Source organism: Hyalella azteca, unplaced genomic scaffold, assembly GCF_000764305.2.
Source record: "Hyalella azteca isolate HAZT.00-mixed unplaced genomic scaffold, Hazt_2.0.2 contig15466, whole genome shotgun sequence".
Lineage (NCBI taxonomy): Eukaryota > Metazoa > Arthropoda > Malacostraca > Amphipoda > Hyalellidae > Hyalella > Hyalella azteca.
In genome coordinates, this window is record NW_025945320.1 from 367,184 (window position 1) to 390,450 (window position 23,267).

General features: G+C 39.6%; 2 protein-coding genes across 19 annotated transcripts in view; both read left to right on the forward strand.

Moving 5' to 3' along the window:
- Window positions 1-23,267, forward strand: part of LOC108679110 (longitudinals lacking protein, isoforms F/I/K/T) — a 68,451-nt gene that overhangs the window by 42,178 nt on the left and 3,006 nt on the right. Inside the window, exons 6-7 of one of the 18 annotated variants that reach the window (XM_018167679.2) lie at window positions 2,977-3,256; window positions 3,656-4,521. The exons of 1 other annotated variant lie outside the window; for it this stretch is intronic. In XM_018167679.2, coding sequence (XP_018023168.1) covers window positions 2,977-3,249 — 273 coding nt within the window. In that variant the 3' untranslated portion in view covers window positions 3,250-3,256; window positions 3,656-4,521. 16 more of the 18 variants (XM_018167674.2, XM_018167655.2, XM_018167662.2 and 13 more) reach the window with 16 other exon arrangements.
- On the forward strand, window positions 16,026-17,623 carry LOC125179165 (zinc finger and BTB domain-containing protein 32-like). The gene is made up of 2 exons (XM_047884525.1): window positions 16,026-16,087; window positions 16,404-17,623. Exons 1-2 carry the CDS (start codon window positions 16,058-16,060, stop codon window positions 16,803-16,805), a joined length of 432 nt encoding a protein of 143 aa, XP_047740481.1. The 5' UTR covers window positions 16,026-16,057; the 3' UTR covers window positions 16,806-17,623.

The following is a 23,267-nucleotide window of genomic DNA, read 5'->3' on the forward strand; positions in this document are numbered from 1 at the left end:
TTAGGTCTGCGGAGAAGGTCCCGGGCCAGTTTTGCTTGCCAGCCACCCTGAGCGTGCATACATCCCCTCCTTGGGACCTCTCGACTCGCGCGAACTTCCCAACAGAAACGGCATCCACCTCTCACCTGACGAGCACCTTGGCAACAAATGGCCAGATGGTATGCACGCTAACGAGGGACCTTCTACCATGGCTGACCTATTGGGTTTGAGGAAAGATCGCCGAGAAGGTACTAATTACGCGAACAATGAAGATACGTCATCTCTAGGATTACAGTCTCCAGACGGAAGCATCGTACCTTTTGACGCACTTCCATTTGAGCAATTGACCACGCTTTCGAACCGGTATTCATGCCCCCTGTGTCGCTTGGAGTTCGGTGACAAGCGTAACTTCCGACACCACTACATGGTGCATAGCGGGGAGCGTCCTTATCCATGTTCCTTCTGCTCTTACAAAGCTCGTCAGACCGGCACTCTAAATAAGCACATCAAACTTAAACATCCTGAGGCAGCGGTGCTCTTTTCAGCTGGTACCTTTTAATGTTCTCTATTATCTAATCTATTTGAAATTGACGAATGTGTCATCTTATTTGGATAATAGTAATGGTTTTACGCCATTTCTTTTTCCCTGCGTCTGCGCTCCGGTCATTGCCGACCAATTGTTGCTGAGAAATACTTAGAAAGTTTTGAAAACTTGTAAAAGTACGGTGGTGTAACCATTGCTTTAAAATCTATGACGTATGTTTACTGCTCATTTCTCATCGAGTTTCTTGTATTCAATACTCTGTACTCAATTTAAGTTGACTTTCATGCGAAAAATTATTGTGTACAAAATCCTATGCTAATACTTCGTTGCTGTCTGTTGTCAAGAGTTCAGCAATGAATAAAACGATGGAACATCGTTGCACTACTCATTTCATTGATCATTGTTCTTGAACTGTAGAGTCGAATAAATGTTGATTTTTTGATCAGCATACAAAATGGCTCCCACAATTTTCGAGATTGTCTTCGGGGTTTGTATTCTCCTAATGATTACAATAAATTGATAGCACTTATTTATTCGTATCATTTCTCCTGAAACTTTCAAGCGAACAACATCCTAAGCCACGCATGTACTGAGATCTAGGTACGTATTGACATCGCTGGTAATTTGGTATCCTTTCGTATAGCACAATTCGTGATTCGCGAGTTTTTGCCGTGGACGATTCCTATTGATAAAAGTGTTCTCATTTCTGTTGACGTTTTCCATTCGTAATGAGCTTTCGTTGCTTAACATTTTTCTCGTGATGTCTATCTTTGATTGAGGTGTGAAGAGTGTTTTAAGCTGCTTGCACGATATAACAGAATTTTGCAACGAGTAGTGGTGAAATTCATACAATACAAAAATAATATTCACTAGTAATCGAAGTTTACATGGACCTTTGACTACTGATGCTGAAGTATAGCGTTCGTTGTCCGTAGGTTGTTGAGCGCGACGGCCTCCTGTCGCTCATCCCTGGGGACACTATCAGGACATCGACGGGCATGACCTTCTTCGCTGGGTCGCCAGACTCGGCGTCGCTTATTCATCGACATGGAGGATCATCTAATATTTCTCGACACTTGAGAGGAAATTCAGGAGTTGTCGGCGCTGCAGCCTTGGTCTCTTTTAGAGAGGGGGTGATACCCTTCGATGAGCTGCCATCCAAGACGGGATCAGAGTTCGTATGTCCAGTTTGCACCAAGACTTTCATGGACAAGAGTCGCTTCCGTCATCACTACATGATCCATACAGGCGAAAAACCCTATGCTTGCACCGCTTGTAGTTACAAAGCGCGACAAATTGGCACGTTGTATCAGCACATGAGAACTGTTCATAACATCGCTCCATAGTACATCAGTTATTCCAAGTACAATGTCAGTCCACAGCATTTCAAAAAATCAGGTGCTTATCAATGAAAAATGTACTTCATGTCTTTTTTTTACTTTCACAATCTCTCATTCACTTGGGTTAAATTAAGATCAAAGTTTTTATAGCATGCAATTTATCGAAGAAAAAAATAATCGTACGATTTTAATAGAACCTGATTGAGTATAGCATTTTTAAATGTTGATTTTATAGTTTTTTCATTAAATAATTTCAATTGTAAACGTTGCGGCTAAATAAGACTTTGGTTCGTTGCAGCATATAGGCTAAATAAGACTTTTTTCGTTGCTCATAAGCATTTTGAAAAGTTACTTATGCGTATTTAGTTTAAGCGTCCCAGGTACCCATGATATAATTCATCAGGTCCCATACGAGTTTACAAGCCGTTAAGTAATTCTTATTTGTCACGTAGGAAAAAAAAGTGGTCAAACTTTGACGTTCTGTAGTTATTTCTTGTATTTTTTTTGTATCCAGTTTTTAATCTTCCCTCGTACAGGCAAACCAGAATAGTCTTTTTTCATTCAAAATGCTAAACGGAAAGCTATTCCACTGGAAACCCTGTTTGGTGCTGCTGTTTTGGTACGCCATACCGATGTGCAATTTTACGTGTCTTAGGATTGTGTTTGTTACTCTGGTGAGGTATCAACTTTTATCTATATCATAATTATATTGTACATATGATTTTGCCGGAATGTATGTCGTTGAAACTGGTTAGAATAGCATAGTTGTTCTAGATTCTTGATTGCTACGGTTTCATAGTGATGATGTTCAAGACTCAAAATATTCTTCCGTAACTTTGATAGTTTCATTGTCTAAAGTAAAACAATTGAATCACAATATATCTAGGTACTCGGAACTGAGGGCTGCTTTTATGTTTCTTGCAACGCTGAACTTGACTCGGTCATCAACTCAAACGGCTGTCAAGAAGAGCACGCCTCAACATCGTTCCTCATACCTGAAAATCCTAATTCTCGATCGCAAGTTAATACGTCTACTTTTGTGTCTGAAAAAAAAAACGCAACCCAGAAGCTCATCTCATCGTCACTAACCTTCCGAATCTCATGCTTCACCAGACAGATTCCTCGCTCACGCAGTCGACGTCTGAAGTTAGAAGTGTCGCAGGGGCAGTGCCTTTTGAACAGCTTCCTCCTTGCCCAGCTACAGCGACCCCTGGCATGATCTATGGGTGTCCCGTGTGTGGCAAGGAATTCTACTACAAGAACGACTTCAGGCGTCACTACATGACTCACTCCGGCGAAAAGCCCTTCATGTGTCCCTTTTGTCCTTACAAGGCTCGCTTCAACTCTTCCATCAAAAAACATTGCTGGTCTCGACACCGAACATAAATTTACGGTAGTATTCTTCTTGTGGATTTCGTTTGGTGCTGTTCCAATTTATTGCAGGCATTAGTTTTCATGAAATAATTTTATCAACATGAGAATGTTTCAATCGTTGGAGTCAAGATCATCTTTTTATAGTCAACCGAAAGTGAAATAGGCGTTCATTAGTTTATTTGAAAAACCTAAACTTCAATTCAAGCTATAATCAATTCACTTCATTAATACAATACAATTCACTAACCTACTATAGCTGGGGGAAGAAAAATTTGGTTGTTAAATGTTGTGCCAAGAACGCTTCATTAATTAAGTGCGAAAGCAGCGTAATTTTTACGAGTTCTGGAGATGCAAATGAGATCAACACTTGATTGCAGTTGGGTGGATGACATCTGATGGTGCTCCTCCTCTTCTGCAGGTGGAATTCATGTTCAGGCAGGGCTCGGAATCTTCACAGTCCTTTTTGGATCCCCCCCCCGTCTTCAAACACAGGAAGCCTTAATTTTCGTGGTCCATTGGTTAACGTTCCCCGCGGGATAATATCTGTGGTGCCTTTCCACTTACTTCCTCCTTGTCCGTCTACTTGTGATCCTCGCATGAGCTACGCATGTCCTGTGTGTGCTAAGGAGTTCGCTGATAAGAAGGATTTTCGACGTCACTACCTGATACACACCGGAGAGAAGCCACACCCGTGCCCACACTGTCCCTATCAAGCGCGTGTCATGAGCGGACTCATGAGGCATATCGCGGCGAAGCACTAAGAATATTTTACGTTCACCTTTCCTTTCACTTAGATATGAAGAGATTAACAACTGGAGTTTGCATCAATATGTAAAAGAACTATTTATAACAGTTTGGGTTTCGTCGCGATCCAAAGAATAGATTTGCCTTGACCGGAAATTGGGTCATGTGAATTACTGTTAGGTTAGCTCATTGCTTTGTCGATGTTTAATTATTTTAAGTCATTTATAAAATAAACACCTGTTACATAGAAGTTGAATGAATTTTAATCATTAAACTTATCATGTGTTTCTCCCCTTCATTTTCCTAATGACAAGCAAGAAATGGCAGTCGAAATGTTGCCAGGAACTATACTCGGAACTTGATCGAAAGCTATTATATTTCTCAGTTTTACATTCTATTTCTGAGATATTTTTTATCATCCCGTTAATTTTCTTGTTCTTTGTTATATGTTTCGTTTTGAATTAATCCTAACTTTAGTTTAGTTTAATTTGCCCCATGTTTCCTTTGGTTATGAAGTAGAAGAAGGCCGTCCGGTGTCACATGGTAATGAAGACCTTTTCTGTGCAAAGGTGGCTGCCCTGGAAAACACTTCGTATCTGCACTGGGCTTTTCAAAGGAGTCTACGTACGCCTGACGAAAATTCTACCTGCAATGTATCATCTTCGTTCGCCGCTTCATTTTTTCCATCAAGCGTGAGCCGCACCACCACCACGATGAATATCCCCAGACGCGTACAATTCTCTTCCGCGTCTGGCGATTTTATTCCATTTGACCAACTCCCTCGCATCGAAGTCAGTGATCCTCGCATGCAATACGCCTGTCCGTTATGTCCTAAAGAATTCAATAACAAGAAGGACTTTCGACGACACTACATGGTGCACACGGGGGAGAAGCCATTCCCTTGTCCTCATTGCCCCTACTCTGCCCGTCAATACTCCAGTCTCAAGTCGCATCTGTTTTTCAAACACAAGGAGAAGTCAGGCGTTGAGAAGCCGAGATAGATGGGAAGAGTACGCTGCACGATTTATATCAAGATATTTTCCGCTTGTTTTTCTGAGGTTCTAAACGATGAACTATCATGCATAAATTTTTAGCGGAAAGACTTTGATTTTCAAGAGACCAGTTTAATTAATTTGTGCTGTTTCTGAAGGCGAATTTCTGTTTTGAAAAGAAAGTGCATTTTTTTTCAATACATTTTGCTTTGAAAATTTGTCATTCTGATTTCTGTTGACGTTCAGTTTTGACTTATGTTAGTGTTATACGTTTAAAGAGGAATTTTTAGTGGATGAAACGAGGTTGAACCTCGAATTGCAACAATAAGGTTGAAGTTCTTATGAATCGTTTTGGCCTACAAAAAAGATTAATTTGTGTGGTTCGATAGATTTTCTTGCTTATTCGAGTCCAATTCTGTTATCAAGATTAAAATAGTTTTAATTTTTTCTAAATTTGTTATCTCTTCAATGCGCGAATCGTCGGATTCACTGTTTGGCAGGTCTTGTTTATAGATCATTAATTACTTTCAAAACAAATATTCAGACCGTCTTGTATAGTTTCGAGAGAATTGCAAATCCGGTGATTTCAAGACTTATTTTGAACGTTGAAACGTCTTACTTATTTGTGTTTTATGGGCACTTCGCACTCTGCACTGTTAGTAACCAACTACAAATTTCACGGATTGGCCGATGTTCTGTTTTTCCAAGACAACTGCTATCATTGCAAAACAGTTGTTAGGTGCTGTAAGTAATTTTCTTTTGAATTTTAATAATAAACACACGGAATATTTTTTTTCTTTTTGAAATATGTTTTCTTGTATCCGTAGGTCAATTTATTTGGGAACGGCAATGATGTGATATGGTCTACGCAGCATACGTCGCATGATCGCACTCTTTCCGCCGATGGGTTCACAAGACAAACCTCTGAATCTGCAACCGCGACGACCAGACTTGTGCCACGTGCATCCTTGCCTTTCTTGACGCCTTTCGAAGCTCTGCCGCATCTACGTCCAAACAACCCATCGAGGCGGTACGCGTGTCCCGTGTGTGGTCGTGAGTTTGCCGATAAGAAGGACTTCAGACGTCACTACATGATCCATACTGGGGAAAAGCCACACTCATGCCCATACTGTCCTTACTCGGCGCGGCAGAAGAGCAGTCTCAAGTCTCATCTTGCTGCTAAGCATTTCACTCACGAGTCTAGTCGTGTCGGATCCTTGATATAGAGTAGAAATCCTCAGAGTACCGGGATTTTCAAGAATGTGAGAATGTTATAGGTTAACTGAGTGAATTACGCGTTTCATTGTCTATACCAGTGTTTGGAGATAACGCAAAGCCCTAGTCGCCGTGGCATATTGATGACTCCTGTTTAATTAGTTAAAGTTAAGAGTCACAAAAAGCGTGTCCTTTTGGGTTGAAAAGAGTAGACTTAGGGAGTTTTCAGTTTCGTTAATGGTGCATTTGTTTTATATCTATTATTTAAAATTTATAGCCAAACGGAAGCCTTTATCTTTCTAGGTAAGCTTAAGTTATTTTAATATTGTATATGCGTGAAATCTGTTTAACTAGTCCACAACAAATCAGTTGTGTCCTTGGAAGATTGCATGTATCAAACTGGGAGTTGAATCTTCATTTGTTCTGTTAATTTCTATTTTTCTTTTACAGTGTTTAGTTGCTTTATCTTTATCTTGGACACGCGCGTCAGAGATTTTGCATTACTCGCTGAATATGTATTGAACAATCATGCACTCATTTTACACTTCTTTGCGCGTTTTTATACGACAAGACTCATCTGACAGTATGGCTTCTAAAACGACATTTCTCTTATGATTTTCGAGGGGGAGGGGATTTCCCCAAATTGTCTTTTAACTAAAAAATAACCAAAGGAACAACATCGTTTTTCTTCACCTGAGTATATGCGAATTATTAGAAATTCCTTATTCCACATCCTATATCAATATCCTAACGAGGAAGGCAACGGTATCACTTCACATTCGAAATTAATGTAAACAGATCATCTTGCAAAGTTCACAGTTATAGTCAGAGCTCAGCTCATGGATGCTCTGGATTAGAGGTCCCAAACCAACGGCTTCTGTGTCATCCGAGGGGGTGTCTTGCGGCCCGCTCGTTGGTGACATCACCTAGACTCCTAGAGCCTAAAAAATCTTCGATGTCTGTGGGGTTTGGTAAGGAAACCTCTATTCCTTAGACAACAATTTCGAATGACGCTTCGTTCAAGTTATGTTACCAAACGAAAGATTTATAATGTAATCTCTTCTGAATGCTATTAGTTATGAAAGATGCAATTAACCGCCTGCAGTTCCTGGAACTGAGTGAAGCGTTTCGAGAGGCGTATATCAATAGTAATTACAAGTTAATTAATCTGGCTCGAGTTATGGTACGTTCTAGCTCGCGACGTTATATCGGTCGGGACTACTGCCTGGGTGGTTTTGGCAGCGACGGAAAAACAATGTATAACAAATTATTTATTATGACATTATTGGTAACTTACTCAGCTGTCCATAAGTTATAACATAGCTTATAACATATAACCAATCGTTTCTCAAAAGTACTCAGCAATTGAATTTAAGCGTAGGTATGAATTCAAGAATGACCGTCAATTATTTTTCACATATTGTAGTTAATTTTTAACTTTATAACAGCACTCGTTATAGCGAGAGTATGTGCTAAGGAAAATGATCAATCCTCATAAAGGCTTCCCACTTGTGAGTGAATTGGTATTGCCTCACCCTATATTGGAATTATTTTGAATTCTTTGCTGTAGGACGTTTGTGCATTTAATTTTGAGAAAACTTCGAGCTTAGCTGCTTAAATCATTTATCGTATATCGATGGGAAAAATGAGGCATGCATATGTCAAGCTAGCATTTTGTGCTTACGAGTTTTTCGCTAATTTGACGTGATATGAGGGTATTTCATATTAAAATATTTGTTTTTATTCATTTCATAAAACTAGACGTTTCAATCAATGAGTGTTAGTTATCATATTTGTTGGTGTCTTGACGCTGACGTGTTTTACTTTTTCTTCCCTACCCGTGGCGCTACCTGCCGCTGACAGGAAAGTGAGCAACCACACTCAGGCACACATCAATTGGAGACCACTGCTCTGACAACCACAACCTCCACCACCATCAGCAGCCATAGTTTTCTACCGACTCAACGCTTCTTGGAGTCACTGACTCTGTCAGCGTCTCTGCATCATAGCTCGAGTTCTCCACCCTTACTGCCTTTTGACTTTCTGCCTCGCTTGAAAACTAAGGATCCACGTAAGCGGTACGCGTGTCCCGTCTGTCCGAAGGAGTTCATGAGTCGCGAGGACTTCCGTCGACATTACATGGTGCACACTGGAGAGAAACCCTACGCCTGTCAGCATTGCACGTACCGCGCCAGACAGCTTTCTTCTCTCAAGTCACACGTCTTGTTCAAGCACGCTCGAGAATGACTCGTCTTCAGTAATTAATGGTTCACAATAATCATTTTAAAAGTGGAAGTTGATTGACAGATGTAAAAACTAATTTTTTAACTCGTGTAGCCAATTGTTGGATATATTATACCACAGGCTTGGAAACGGCAAATAACTAAATTTGTATTACCTTTTATATTGGAAGTTTTACGAACAGCAAATCAAAGTACCCGAACAAAAACCAATACCGTGGTTACGAGAGATACTCGTTGTCGGAGACACTGTTGACGATCTGTACATTCAATTGCCCTAAGCTTATTCATTGAATCTATTGCCTGATTGCGCTATGCTCTGAATAATCTCAGGATTGTCTTTTTCAGAATACGTTGCCGGGGTATTTTTTGTGTTGATTTTTAACTTTTTGTTTGCCTATTTTCAATCTTTGGTTAATTATATTCAAAACTAGAATTAAGTGCAACCTTAATCCGCTGATGCAGTGAGAGCTGTAGTATTAGATGCTTGTAGTAATGCATTGTATGTTCATAAGTACATTGATAAGTTTAATTAACATAACTCTCCATTTACTACATCTCAACTGAATAATCTCGAGTTAAAACGTCTAATGTGGTTCGTGTTTCACACAAGCTCGGAATTTTGTTTGACCAAGAACCAAATACTAGAAATCATGTCGAAAAACTACATAAAAATTTAAAGTTTCATGGAGATTCCTACCTCCAGATATTTATATTTTGTCCCGCTTCAATCAGAAAGTTCTTGTGATATACGAACTTGCTTCTCTGCAATGAGCATTAAACGCCCACAGTAGTTGACGATCGATTGCCTCTCGTCAGTAGAGGGCGACTTTGCTCTCGTTGACTTTCTCCCATTTTCTTAGGTCGATGAAGCTGGAGGTCTCTCAGCAGAACCTTGGGGGTCATCCCTTGGTGTCTTCCATGCTCTTAACTCGTTGGATTTGTCCCCTCAAGTTTTGTTGGAGGAGCTTCCTACGACGCCTCTTACTGCCAACTCTTGCTCCTCTCCCTCGAATTATATTCCTTTCGACGAATTGCCTCATATCAAACCCAAGAACCCGCGGATGAATTACACGTGCCCCGTTTGTACGAAGGAAATATTCAACAAAGCTGATTTTAGGAGGCATTATATGGTTCACACGGGGGAGCGTCCATTTCCTTGCCCACATTGTCCGTACAGAGCTCGTCAACTTTATAACCTCAAGAGTCATGTATCTAATAAACACCCAGACGAACTAAGCAATTTTATCACTTGAAGAAATTTTTACCTCACAAGTCATCGAAGAAGTAACACAAATGTAAAATATCGACCTGTGCTTCTGTGCTTCTTTTGAATATTTTACTTTTTAGGCAATGAACGAGCTATCCAACCGTCTCTGCTTCTATTTCTAGTCTAAATGCCGTTGTCGTGTCATATATCTCGGTTTTTGCGATGGTTCAATTATAATCATAGGAATATTGTCTTGCTATAACTGTAACTTATTTTGGTTTTCGCTTCGGCTTCTATTGATGCATTCTAAATCTCTTTTGTTGAAAATTAATTCTATCAGTTGTGCACCAAACTCTGCTCTCATCTAATATAGTGGAGCAGAGTTTCACCTGAATTTTCATCTGATAACAACTTTTTGAACCGTGGTTGAAACATCTAATAACAAATGTTATTAGATGTTTGTTTGTAGTGAAAACTAAATTTTGTGAGTCGGGCATCGATTTGAGCTATATTTTTAGAAAACGCGTTCTAGGAGTTGACTCGTGTGTCGAAGGAAGTAAAACAAAAATTTCACCTCTAAACTCGAAGCCCAGTCGATTGATCTGTGTAGAAGCGTTAAATAATTCATTCATCAAGAGAGCCGGTTTATGATGAAAGAATTCTAGAAGCCCGTTCCTTTCGACTTCATCCGGCGGTCGTTGTGAAGCAATAACGAGAGGTTAAGAAGAGAACGAACTTTCAGTAAAAAGATTTCTGGCAGATTTTAAACCTTTTGTCACTCACTTTAGGTTATCCAGTGGATTCTTGGATCCGATGAAAAATGTTCGATGTAAAAAAAATTATTTGAAGAAACGTATCGCAAAATGTGCAACGTTTATACAGTATAAGGGAAGTTTTGTTTAGTTAGTTGCAACTGATTACCCTTCTCGTTACTGATGTAGCTGCATAATCACAGCTCTGTCATTTAAACTTTTAAGTCGACCATTTGTATGTTTCATGGTGACTACCAGTGGTGCTAAATTTTGGCGTTACTGAACCTGTAATAATGTTGGATATGTATACAAATTTGATTTTTTACGGTTTTTTCCTTTTTTTTCTTTGATTTATAGTTTTTGTTATTACTTATTTAATCTATCAAATGAAATGCGATAATATTATGCATTGTTTAGTGTTTATTCGCTGTAGTTGAGCCTTAAGCAATAATGACAAGGTCATGTTTGAATATCTTGAGGTGATCAATGTTATTTTGCTCGCTTGCACCTGAGTAATGTACCCTGAAAAGAACACACGAATTTAAAGTTATTTTGTGTTCCGTAGGTCTCTCATGACTTGCTCCCAGCTCCGGCTTCCATGCCACCTTGGTTGCATCCATCAACCCAGTCATACTTGGACGTTCGTCAGTCTCAACCCAGCGCTCTGCTTAGTGTTTCGCTTCCTCGCAATAAAAATGCGTCTGGCCCAACAAGTACGAACATTAACTCAAGCCAGCGTCGTTCTGGCAGCGTCTACTCGTGTCCTGACTGTGGAAAAGTTTTCCATAACAAGAAGGATTTCACACGTCATTACCGCGTGCATACGGGGGAGAAGCCATACCCATGTTCTTTCTGCCCGTACAGAGCGCGACTACTCGCTTCCCTCAAGTCGCATGTGAATCGAAGACATCTTGGAATTAGCAACCAAACATCGTCCGTCTTACAATAACAGGACTCAACAGTGAGAAAATCTGGACTCGATGCTGCAATTCAATGTCTGTTTCAAGTTTTTTGATAGGAGTTCCCTTCGGCCTCGACAAATATGTGTATAGTAAATATTAGGCCCTGTACATTATTACTGTAGCATACACAATGTACACTGCATAGTGAATTTTATGTACGGTGTTGGAATGTACAAATAATATCGTGGATGGACTCGGGATTGTACATTATGCCAGTATTCGTAAATATACTTATTGTGAAAGGAAGTAGCTTGTAATGAAGTTTCATGTCCTTCAATTTTTTTCTGTTTGCGCCATTTCCTTCTGGAAATTTCGCATTGACTAGCTGGTTCGAATGATCTCAAATTTTTCCACTATAACTGTAATTTATCTCTTGTCTTTGCCGTTTTTGTTCTGTAGATTGGTTATCGGAAAGCTAAATTACGACTACGACTGATTTTATAATATCATTTATGATATTGAGGAATGTTCATGTTTTTTGTCGCTTGGATCAGCCTGCAAAGCGTTACCAGCGTAGGCGTTGGCGCGTTACCGACCAAGTTTCCCAAGTGATGTGGTTCCATTTTTTGTTTCCTTTAGGTGAAATTCTGCTCGACCGACAAAGCCACGTCTGCTGCCAGCTGGAACTCACTTTTCCTTCACACGCCAATGAATCTCTCTTCCTCTGCATGCATCTCGTCTCGACTGAGTCTCCATCAGGCGTCCGACGGTGATATTCTTTCCGCGAGACATTCTGCAGAGCGCGGCGACGAAGTTACAGCTATTCCAGCCGTGCAACGGTCCAGCGAATGTGGCAATGATGCAACATTTTCTAATTTGCAACCGCCCAGAGAAGTTGACGATGTTACAAGTTTCGCTGGTTTTCATCGATCTAGAGGCGAAGGCAACGATCCTTCTTTACACTCGGCCCCTTTCAACCCATGCGTCATGCCGTTTGAGGAACTACTTGCTCATCGTCACCTTTGGGGTTCCGAATCGGGTTTTTTGTGTCCTGTGTGTGGCAAGATTTTCAATAATAAAAAAGACTTCAGACGCCACTACATGATTCATACAGGGGAGAAACCATATCCTTGTCCACATTGTCCCTACAGGGCAAGACAGATGGTTGCGCTTAGGGGTCATCTCTCTTTGAAGCACAAACTATAATTTTGAAATCTCTGCCAAATCCTTCAGGATTAATTAATTAATGTATACATGTTTTTCATTGAATTACCGGTCTACGTTATTGACGTGTTACTTCTTTTGACACTGAATTGAGAATCCAGACTCTGTGTTACCATTATTAATCAACAACTGCTCAACATTAAGCAGCGTTTTTTGTTCCTGCTTTTCATTTGCTCAGGACGCGACAACTGACGTGAGAATTGTCAATCTTAGTTTCAAATTCCTAACGATTTGATGGTCGAGAGTTAAGTCTTGAGTCTTAAAGTTTTTTTTCCTTGTCGAGAAACACTATTTAGTTTATTTTATCCTGTTATCCTATCCATTCGAATTCTTTCTCAAGGAAGACTGACAAAGGATTAGTACCCATATTACTCTAATCGTTTTTATAAGGAAAATATTTTTAATTTTAACGATACGTTATGTAGAAACCGTGTGTATAGTTGAATGTATCATTTGTTATGCTTTAACAACATGGAACATATTGGTTGTGTGTTTCGATAAGTATAATGCAAGTTACATGATTGTGACTTCCTTACCCTTTTTAAAGATATCCCGTTAAAAGAGTGTGAACTAATGATTCTGTTATTATGGAAATAGTTTATTGAGGCCTAATTTGTTGCGTGATGAATTGATATTGTAAAATTCTTCAGTCAATTTGCTACCAATAATGCATATTCATGAGTATGTCTCATTATAAACTTTTGGTAATGACAGGATTAATAGTTAAATCGTATGCTCTATCCCGGAGCCTTCTCATATCTTTTTTGTAAATTTAATTTGGAGTTTTTTCTTGAGCCATCGGGGTAATATAATTCAAGTAGAATGAAAGGAAAGACTCAAACATCGCTGAAATTATGCTAATTTCTGTATTCCTCGGGCCCACGTTCTTCATTTATTTTTCTACTTTATTATTTTCAAATCGGCAGGAGTACGACTATTTTTGATGTAGAAAAATTCTGGAAAACGACAAATTGACGCTTTTAAGGCATACGATGCATTGGAGTCACAAAGAGAAAGAATAAGTTGGGGCTGATAATTAGCAGGCGTTTTTGTCGGCAGTTTCTTGTTGAAGTTTTTTTGTGTATTTTTATTAGTTTATATTTATTGGTATTTAGATTAACTTCTGCATGCTCATTGAAAGATCGTTAATTGGTAGAGTATCTGGGTCGAAGCGGCGTCTTTTGCTTTAAGACTCTTTGGACCTGAGCACGGCAAATGGAGTGCATGCGGGTTAAAATTAAATACTTTCTATTTAAAATTAAACTAGTGAAAATCGTGGCATGTGAAATCGAAAAAAATCACTTTTACAAAAGACGTGTAAATAAATTCAGAACTTGACTTTGCAATTTTGTAAATTGACGCTTTTTTTCTCGAAGAATTGAACGAAGTATTTCGAAATTAAACGTCTCTAATCGCTGTTCGAATTTTTCTACTTAATACCGAAAAAGTTTTAAGCCGTCGTGCGATGCTTAAAGTAGTATGGTGGCTATGCCTTGATCGTTTCGATCACGAAGGTCTTCTGCCGTAATGACGGCCGTTTTGTTTCTAGTAACCGCTACACGGTTGTGATTGTGGTTCTATAGTCTCGTCGAAACGTCTTTGGTACGTCTTCGTGCGGACTTCGGACCGGACGCAAGCACGGTGAATTTGTAAATGTTTGGTATTTTAGTCCTTCTAATTATTAACTGTTCAAGTTGCCTCTGATATGGTGGCCTAACCCTATTTATTTTGTGATAATAATCATTAATCATTCATAGAAATGAGCATATGTCTTGCACAACATGCACGGGGTTTAGATGGGATAATTTTTCCCGAAAATGTATCATGATGTAAGACAACTTGAAAAATTAATTGTATCAATAAATTGGGCTAATTATAAATGAGTCCTGTCAACACATTCGAAAATTTTAAGTTATGTTCACATTAACATTGAACTCACGATTGAGCTGTGCGTGCATGCATGGGATGTCTTTCAATAGCCCTGTCTTGTGTTCCTTAGGTGGCAAGAGGGATTGCGATGGAGACCACCGATTGGTGGTGTCCAGCGATTACGATGGACACCAACGACCAAGAGGCTTGGCACCAACTGGTCATCATGGATTCCAGAGAATCATCTGGTCGACGGAAATCTCAACCTACTTGTCTCAACGACCAACCATCCACTAGTCGTTCTTTTGTTGAGTCTCCGATTGAGTATATCGTTCCTTTTGATGAGTTGCCCCGAGTACAAGCCACAGTTAACCCCAACCTAAACTACGCTTGTCCCGTTTGCGGAAAAGAATTCTACGACAAGAAGGATTTTAGACGTCACTACATGATACACACAGGAGAGAAGCCTTACCCTTGTCCACACTGTGCCTACAGGGCACGAAGAGCCTCTGCATTACGGTTACACGTCCTTCGTAGCCACAAAAACCTAATCACGTCCTAGTTATTTTTTATTCGTTCTCCATATGATGGTAAATCATCGATATTTATAATCGATTGTGTGTTTGATGTTTTCGACGCATATTCGTCGTGATGGTGTCTGTGTCGAATCTCTATAGTGCTGATGCATAAGTCTCTTCATGATCGTAATTATTACGCTGAAAGTTTTCGCCTAATCTGCAAACTATGGTAGACTTATGCAGTCTTTTTGCTTTCTCGTTGCCTTTTTCCTGGAAGCAGGAAATTGTTCTGATTACCGTACTTGAATGAATCAATGTTTATTTCGAAACTTTTTGATGGTTGTATTCACGATTTATTTAATAAAGTGTCGTTTCAATTCTGTATTCTATATTTCCTTTTGGTCTTTTTCCTAAATTGCCCTGATTTCGTTTTGTAGCGCACAACATGAAGTTTTTACATATTTAAAAGCGTGACGTCCATTCACTTTCTTCGTAGGTGATGTTCGAGCAAAAGGATCATGACGGCATCTCAAAACTCTGCGGATCGCATTTGCTGCCGGATGTCCGCGCACAGAGCTGCCTCTTTCCTCCGTTCATCTCTGTTGGACCCTTAAAACCACGGCGCCAAGCCACCAGACCTGGTCATATTGGACCCGTTGTACCCTTTGAAGAGCTCACCGGCGTGAGGCCCATGTCCATCGAAAAACCTTACCCTTGTCCCGTATGCCAAATGCTCTTTTACGATAAAGCCAAATTCCGTCATCATTATATGGTGCACACTGGCGAGAGACCGTACGCCTGCTCTTACTGCCCCTTCAAGGCTCGTCAAGTGGGCAATCTCAATCGTCATATCAAAGAAAAACACCGCGACGTTGAATCATTCCCACAACATAACTTGTGAAGAAATCGTTAGCGCTGTTAATGTAACTTGGTAACGTACTTTGCTTTGGCTATCATCAATAGAAGCACCTTCGTATTTTCTACGGTTTGTACAGCGTTTGTACAAGCCGTGTGTATTGTTTTCTGTGTTCTTGTAGCGAACCATTTGTTTCCTCTTATTTGGAAATCAAAAACCTCGACATTTGCCTTGCCCCCATAGCCTAATATGGTCTGTTGGATGATGTGTTTCGGGTATTTAGTTCGTTATCATCAAGATGGAATTGACTTCACTTTTGAGGCTCCATGTGAGTGTAACTTCTCTTTCTATAACGTCAGTTGTGTGTATTCTACTATTTTACGTTACATCAAACAAATGTCTTAATATTTTTAATGGCTAATTTTATACATGGCTACCAATTTCCGATTAATTCGACGTATTCTTCATTTATAAAACTTTCTGTGTAGAATGCGGATAAGAATTTTACATGGTTTGATTTGTTGACTATGCCGATTGCACATCTGCATTCTGTACAAACCCCTCGTATTTTACTCATCACTTATTCACGTAATATCAGTGCCAGGTTGCTGTGTCTAGAAGTAAACACGTTACGTGTTTTGTAGGTGAAACTCCCCGGGCCGCACCAGGAGTTCGACGAAAGTCTACAATGGTTTACGCAGACGTCACACGCTCCTCTTCGGGTCGACAACTCAACACATGCACTCTCGAGCTCATTGGCCGCTGCTGCCGGCGCTTACAAACGCCGTCATCGCACGAAACCCGGAACCTGCGTACCTGTAGTGCCTTTCGATCAGCTGCCCAATGTAGGCCCAATATCCCACGAGAACCCCTTCCGGTGCCCAGTATGTGGTATGGATTTCTTTGACAAGACTCGCTTCAGGAGCCATTACATGGTTCACACTGGAGAGCAACCATACGCGTGTCATCTTTGCCCCTTCAAGGCGAGACAGTCTTGTAACCTCAAGCGGCACGTCAGAGAAAAACATGAACTCTACTCCTTGTAGCTGTTCCTCACTCTAGATAGTCGTTTAAATATATAGGAATGAATTTAAGACAGCGAATGTTGAGTTGCATTCTCAAGTTTTGGTCGTAATTTCAGTGTTTTATTAGACATTTGTTAACTTTCTATTGTATCGATATGTAGCCTGCCACTTGTTTGTGTTGAATGTAAATAACTTGATTGCGATCCAGAGTAATTTTTAAGGACTGGAAAGTTTTTAATGTACGTATATCTATCGATACTAATCACAAATTGTATTAGGGGTAAAAGTTTGGATGTGTTTTCAACAAGTTATTCAAAATAGCAGCGTTATAGGCAGAGATTATCAAACCAGTGAAGAACACCATGACTTGATTGTACATTTTATTTGCGAGTTTCGATTCTTATCCTGCACCTCTTAGTTGTTGAAAGTAAGTTTCCAAGGTTACTTACGCTACGAAATTGAACAATATTTTGTAACTATAGGTATTACTTCTATAGGCTGTTTCTTCTGTTAAGATGCCTGGAAATCTTGAAAAATTTCGCTTTGTGCCTTATTCACACATAAATAAGTGTTTTTAGAATAGAATTCTGGTGAAATAGTATCAGATGCACTAAGAAAATAGTTTCAGGTCTTGGATGAACTATCTATGCCTCTTTTCGAAGTTTCTTATATTCTCATTTTGTCCTCATTTTTTTATTTCTTATGTGTTTACGATTAGGCCTAAATTTAAGTAGTTTGTGCTAAACTTGTATGAAATTTAGTTTTTAGCCTTTATGTAATTATTAACGTGACGAATGCGATGATTTACGGTACCATGTGAGTGAACTTCAGTTATTGTCCCGTAGGTATCGTACCCAGTTGGACCTGGCCTTCCTTTCCACTCAGCGGGCTTTGTCCAACCGGACCCTCTTGGCGTCATGAGTGCGAGGTATGGCAATACCCTCGGTGGTGGGGAACACGGCGCTGAAGGCAACGTCAAACCCAACTGGAATTGCAGCCTCAGTGTCAACTCTCATATGGGCTCGCCTTTATCATTCGAAACTGGTGATTTATTTATCCGTCGAAGAGAAAGAGCCAAGACCGACTCGAGCATGGCGGTCGTGCCGTTCGATCAGCTGCCACAACTAGGTCCCATTTCGCGCAAACAGCCGTGTCCCTGCCCCGTATGCGGTGTACTTTTCTTCCAGAAAAGCGATTTTAGGCATCACTACATGGTGCATTCTGGAGAAAAGCCTTACGCTTGCAGCGAATGTGACTTTCGTGCGCGGCAACCCACGAATCTGAAGAGACACGTCAAGGAAAAGCACGCTTCTTCCCAAGTGGTTCCTCATGCGCATATGAACTTATAAGCTCTCGCTCTACACACCGCTGTCCGTTAAAAACTGGATATGGTTTTGATTATCTGACTACTTCTTGATTTATTCACGGAATTTATTTTACGAATGATTCTATTCTAATGATTTTAGTTCAGTTTGTGCCTAAATATCGAATTGCCCATGAATTACTTTAACAGCGTTCAGGCTTCTGCTGATAAACACTTGACAAATTATAGTGCATTTAAGACAAAGTTGTTCACTTCACAATACTGCTTCTATGTTTTTAGTCAAGGATCGGAATGATTATGAAGGCCTACCTAATTATGTGTACAAGGGAGAGAAATATGTGAGGACGGTGTCAGGTATCCATGTCAGTATTAATCGTGCTAGTAAGGAGTTATTGACGCAGTTACGCTGTTAGGTTTCGCATGTCTCTGTAGAAAACAATTTCAAACTGATAGCGTGCTATTTTTTTGGATGAGGGCGTAAGTGTTGCTTGCTAATTGCTATATCAATACGGAGAATGTTTACTCGTTTAACTTTCGGCGGTAAATATACTTTTAAAGGACACAGATGTTTCATTTCATTTTCCTAATCACAAAAATTAAGACGTTGATTTCTTCCAAGGTAAAAATGGATTCTGCTAATTCAATTTCATGTTGTCTGTACCCTAGACATATTGGCAAATTTTAAAAGGGCTATTATAGATTTCCCTCTTACGGAGACAATCTTTTCAGTCAATCAACACAAGGCGTGTTGAGACGATAGGAATGGCGGTGTTATTTCGTTCCACGCAGAAAATGAACCTATAAACTAATTAGTAAAACTACTCTTATAATGACTCACTGATGTTGGTGTTTCTTAGGTTCATCCATTTGGAGCGGAGTGTACTTCAGCTTACGTCGCCCGCGTACCTTCCTCTAGCCTCAAGGACGTCGGCTTCGGATCTTCTGTGGATGCGATTTCAGGAACTGCTTTACTAACAACTCGGGACTTGAGTGCTCAACAGTTCGGGTTATCTCCTACCATTACCTCGACTCAAACCTTACTTGCTTACTCTAAAGATAACTCAACTTTCCCGCAAGTTAAGGAGGCCTTCCTCGAAACAGGTCGTACCAACAATCCCTCCTCATCAACAAATGACGTTTATAGATCATTAACTGTTTCTGCTTCAACAAAAACTAGCGATGCTTGGGTTAATTTTGATGCATCATCTACACTCACTCTCGATCAAGGTTTAGGTGGCTTCAAAAATTCTTCTACTTCGTCTCCTGCTCGTCACGTTAAAAGATTCCAATGTGGTGTCTGTGGCAAGGTATTCCAAGACAGAACAATTCTCAAGAACCATCACATGACTCACACCGGGGAGCGGCCTCACCAGTGTTCCATGTGCCCCTACCGCTCAATACAGAGCGGTTCGCTATACCGTCACATACGAATGAAACACAAGGGCGTACTGCAGTAATCTCATTTTTATATGTTCTGTGCTCAATTGCTTCAGTATCGCTATTACAATATAAATATCGTTGGCTCAGAATGATCAGAAAAATCCAGTATAGAAATCTATGGAAACTTTTGCCTACTCAAGAGAACAGGTAATTCATGATTTCTTGTTCTGTGCGGTAAATATATTAATTTAATAAACTAAAGTTTGCATTTCGTTAGTTCCCTGATGTGAACTTGATCTTGTGCGCTATTTGATAGGAGTTTAAATATCAGACTTGGTTTATATTTTTGACCAGGCTAGTGTTCTGGATCAACAAGCGAGTGAAATTTTTTGACTTAAGTGGATTTACTATTTCCATGTTTTTATGCATATGACAAGTGTTTAAGACTTGAGTTTGTCAGAAAGTTCAGAGCTTTCAGTGTTGAGATTGTATCTACTGAAACCATGAAAAACAACCGTAATAATAATAAAATTGTGCGGAATCAACAGCCACTTATTTTCATTTATCATTTAAGAAAATTTCCTTGGTATGAAGAAGTTCATACATACTGCAATTTCAGATGCTAATAAAAGCTGAGGCAGTAGATGCGACTGACCAGGCACATCTGCTCATTGTCTAAGTAAACAACATGAAAACGCTTTCATGTCATTCCCTTCACAAAATTGTTTACTCGTCGCGCTCTGAAATATTGAAAATTAATTCCCAGATGGAGAGTTCGGCGTGCGATTGACTCTTACTTGCTTAATTGTTTTGCCATCTTTTTTTCCTCCTAGTATTTGTTTTTATAATGATGGGAGCGTCATGAAGTCTTATTCTCGTAAGGTCTCAGTATTCTTATCTATTACTTGATTGAGGACCTAACATGGTAGAACCAGGGTTTATTCAATTTATTGTTATATATTTCCCTTTTGTATTCTTCGCATTCGGATTAAACTCTCATGTTACACATTGCACGTGCGTCTAATGTTTTTGGTCCTTGTTATATATTAATAACTTTTCACGGCGCTCTTGTCCCTAGGTCTTCGGTCTCCCTCTCCCACGTGTAGCACATCGATCACGACAAGGCTCTTCTGCCAGCGAACAAGATTCAATCTTTGATACCTGCTCTGAGACTCCTTTCAAATGTCGTAGAAACTCGACATCTCAAGATTGTTTCTTATCGGACAAAGCTGGAACTTGTGCTGATAATCCACAGAACAATGAAGAAAATCCTCTTCCGTTGCATTACTCCGCCCCTGCCAGCGTTATAAATCTTCGACACACTTACCCGTGCCCAGTTTGCAGCCGCGTTTTCAATCACAAGAATAATTTCCGCAAGCATTATATGACTCACACTGGAGAGAAACCCCATGCTTGTAACCTGTGCACTTATGCGGCAATACAGAAAAAGAACCTTGTGGAACATTTGTTGAATAAACATAATATTTTGCTTCCGTTTTAACTAGATAGTAGAGGATCATCATTGTATTCCAAGATGGAGTGCGAGTATTTAGCAAACCGCGTCACAGGAGAATGGTCCGTGGTTGGAAAAGTATTTGTTGAAATAATTGTGTCCAAACTAAGTGTTATTATTAGCAAAAGAACCATTTGTAATAATTCATTCTTGTGATTTTGATTGCTGGATTAAGATTTTGAATGTAAAAGTCAGTTGAATCATACAAAATTTTGCTTATCTAGTTTTTCGTACACACTGCTTTCGTTTCGGCTAAATATGTCCCCTGTGTGGTTATGGATTTAACTATTGTATCTTGGTTCTAACCGTTGCCTCATATTTGAAATTGATGTGAATAAAATAATTATCAAATTTTGAGTAGTTACATCACTATCATATAATAAATCTAGAGTTCTTCTTGTTTCTTTCCGTAGATCGCTGCACAACAATTCAGAAAAACCCTCAAGTCCTCGGCCTCTTTGATCGCAATGCCTCAGCAATTGGATAGCTGGCAGCATACTTCAGATGACTTCGGGCTTTGGAAAAGCTCTTCGCCTAGTCCATCTAACTTGCAACACTTTCACGATTTGAAAAATTTCCAGTCGCATAGTTATGACTTTCAGAAGAAGCCTTTTACGAGTCAGATACACTTGTACAATTGCGAAATATGCGGGCGACATTTCGACCACAAAAACAACTTCAGGAAACATTACATGACTCACACGGGTGAAAAACCGTTTTCATGTCATCTATGTGCGTACACGTCTGTGCAAAAAGTCAATTTAACAAAGCATCTCATGAGTAGACATCAAATAATGCCTCAAAAAAGTGTTTATGTTCCTCATATCCAAAATTTCGACACGGAGTATATATAGTTGTCCATATGTTAATAAGTTTGAAAGTGTTTCATGAATTACTGAGAGGGCGTGGATTTCAGACTGCTAAGAGGCGGCCTGATTTGCGCTGAATTCAGCATATGATAAAACTTGTTTTGCTTGAGGAAAACGTTGCTCTTTAATTGGCCTTTTATTTTATGATCTTAATGCACGGTGTATTAAATACATCTTAGTGATGTGGTGTTTTTCTATAAATGAACTTGAATTCCTTAATCTTCGCTATTTCTAGTAATTGATAATTTTTTCATTTTTGTCTGGCAGCTCTCAGTGCATTGAATTGTTATTTTTCCGCTTAAATTACGTGGCAAATTAATCTGACATTGAATTGAGATAATTTTGATACTTTCTAACTTTTATTAATTCATCTTGCCCTGGCACAAAATTTTCGCTATCTTCTCTCACGTCGCTAAAGCTCAACTGCCTTACAACAAGATCAGTTGGAAATGTATACCTAAGCATTAGATTTTATCTTTAAGATTGCGTGAAATTGGAAATGGACTAATTTCTTCTGATGAGGCCAACTTACGCGCGCTGTTACATACTCATCGGCCTTTTGAAAGTAAGGTAAGCGCAACCTAACATTTCTTATTTCGTACCGAATGGCTAGAATCTCGCTGATGGAAAATTTATTTTCGATCAAAATGAATAACACATGGAGTGGAAGGCTGTAAAAATGTATCATTATTCCGTGCAGAACAACATCGTGGATGCTTGGTGGTCGTACGAATCAACGATGACGACCAACTGTCAGCAAGGCCGACCTGTAAACGAGCTACACGTTTCGTCCGGGCGAGACGTGCGAGCGCCACGAGCCAACCGAAAAGAAATGATCGAAACTAACGAAATTCCTCTGGCAACTTCAATTCTTGAGGCATCGCGAAGATTTAAGAAATCAGGATCTAAATCGTATGCATGCGGCTTTTGTCAGAAAATATTTGGGCATAAAAATGATTTTTTGAAGCATGAACGTACCCACACTGGTGAGAAGCCATACGAGTGCACTCAGTGTCCCTTGCGGTTCGCTCGAACAGACCGACTTCGTATTCATATAATGATGGCGCATGGAGTACCTCATTGATTATTCATATATTGTGACTAAAATTTCAAGAAAAATTATTGTATTTATTGATGTATATGTTATTAATTTTCATTCTATTCATTTGCTGAGTAACGACGAATGAACAACATAAACGAAGAAGCTCGATTATAAAGATTACTTATGTATTGCGCGCCACATATTTGGAAAGAGGAATATATTACTTAAGTAAGCTTTGTTACATCAATAATTTGCAATGCAGGACACTCAAACTGTTTGTGAGCGGATAAATTCTGCTATTGAACTCTAAAGTGAATAAAAGTTGGTTGAACATATATTTCTTTAGAAACTGTGA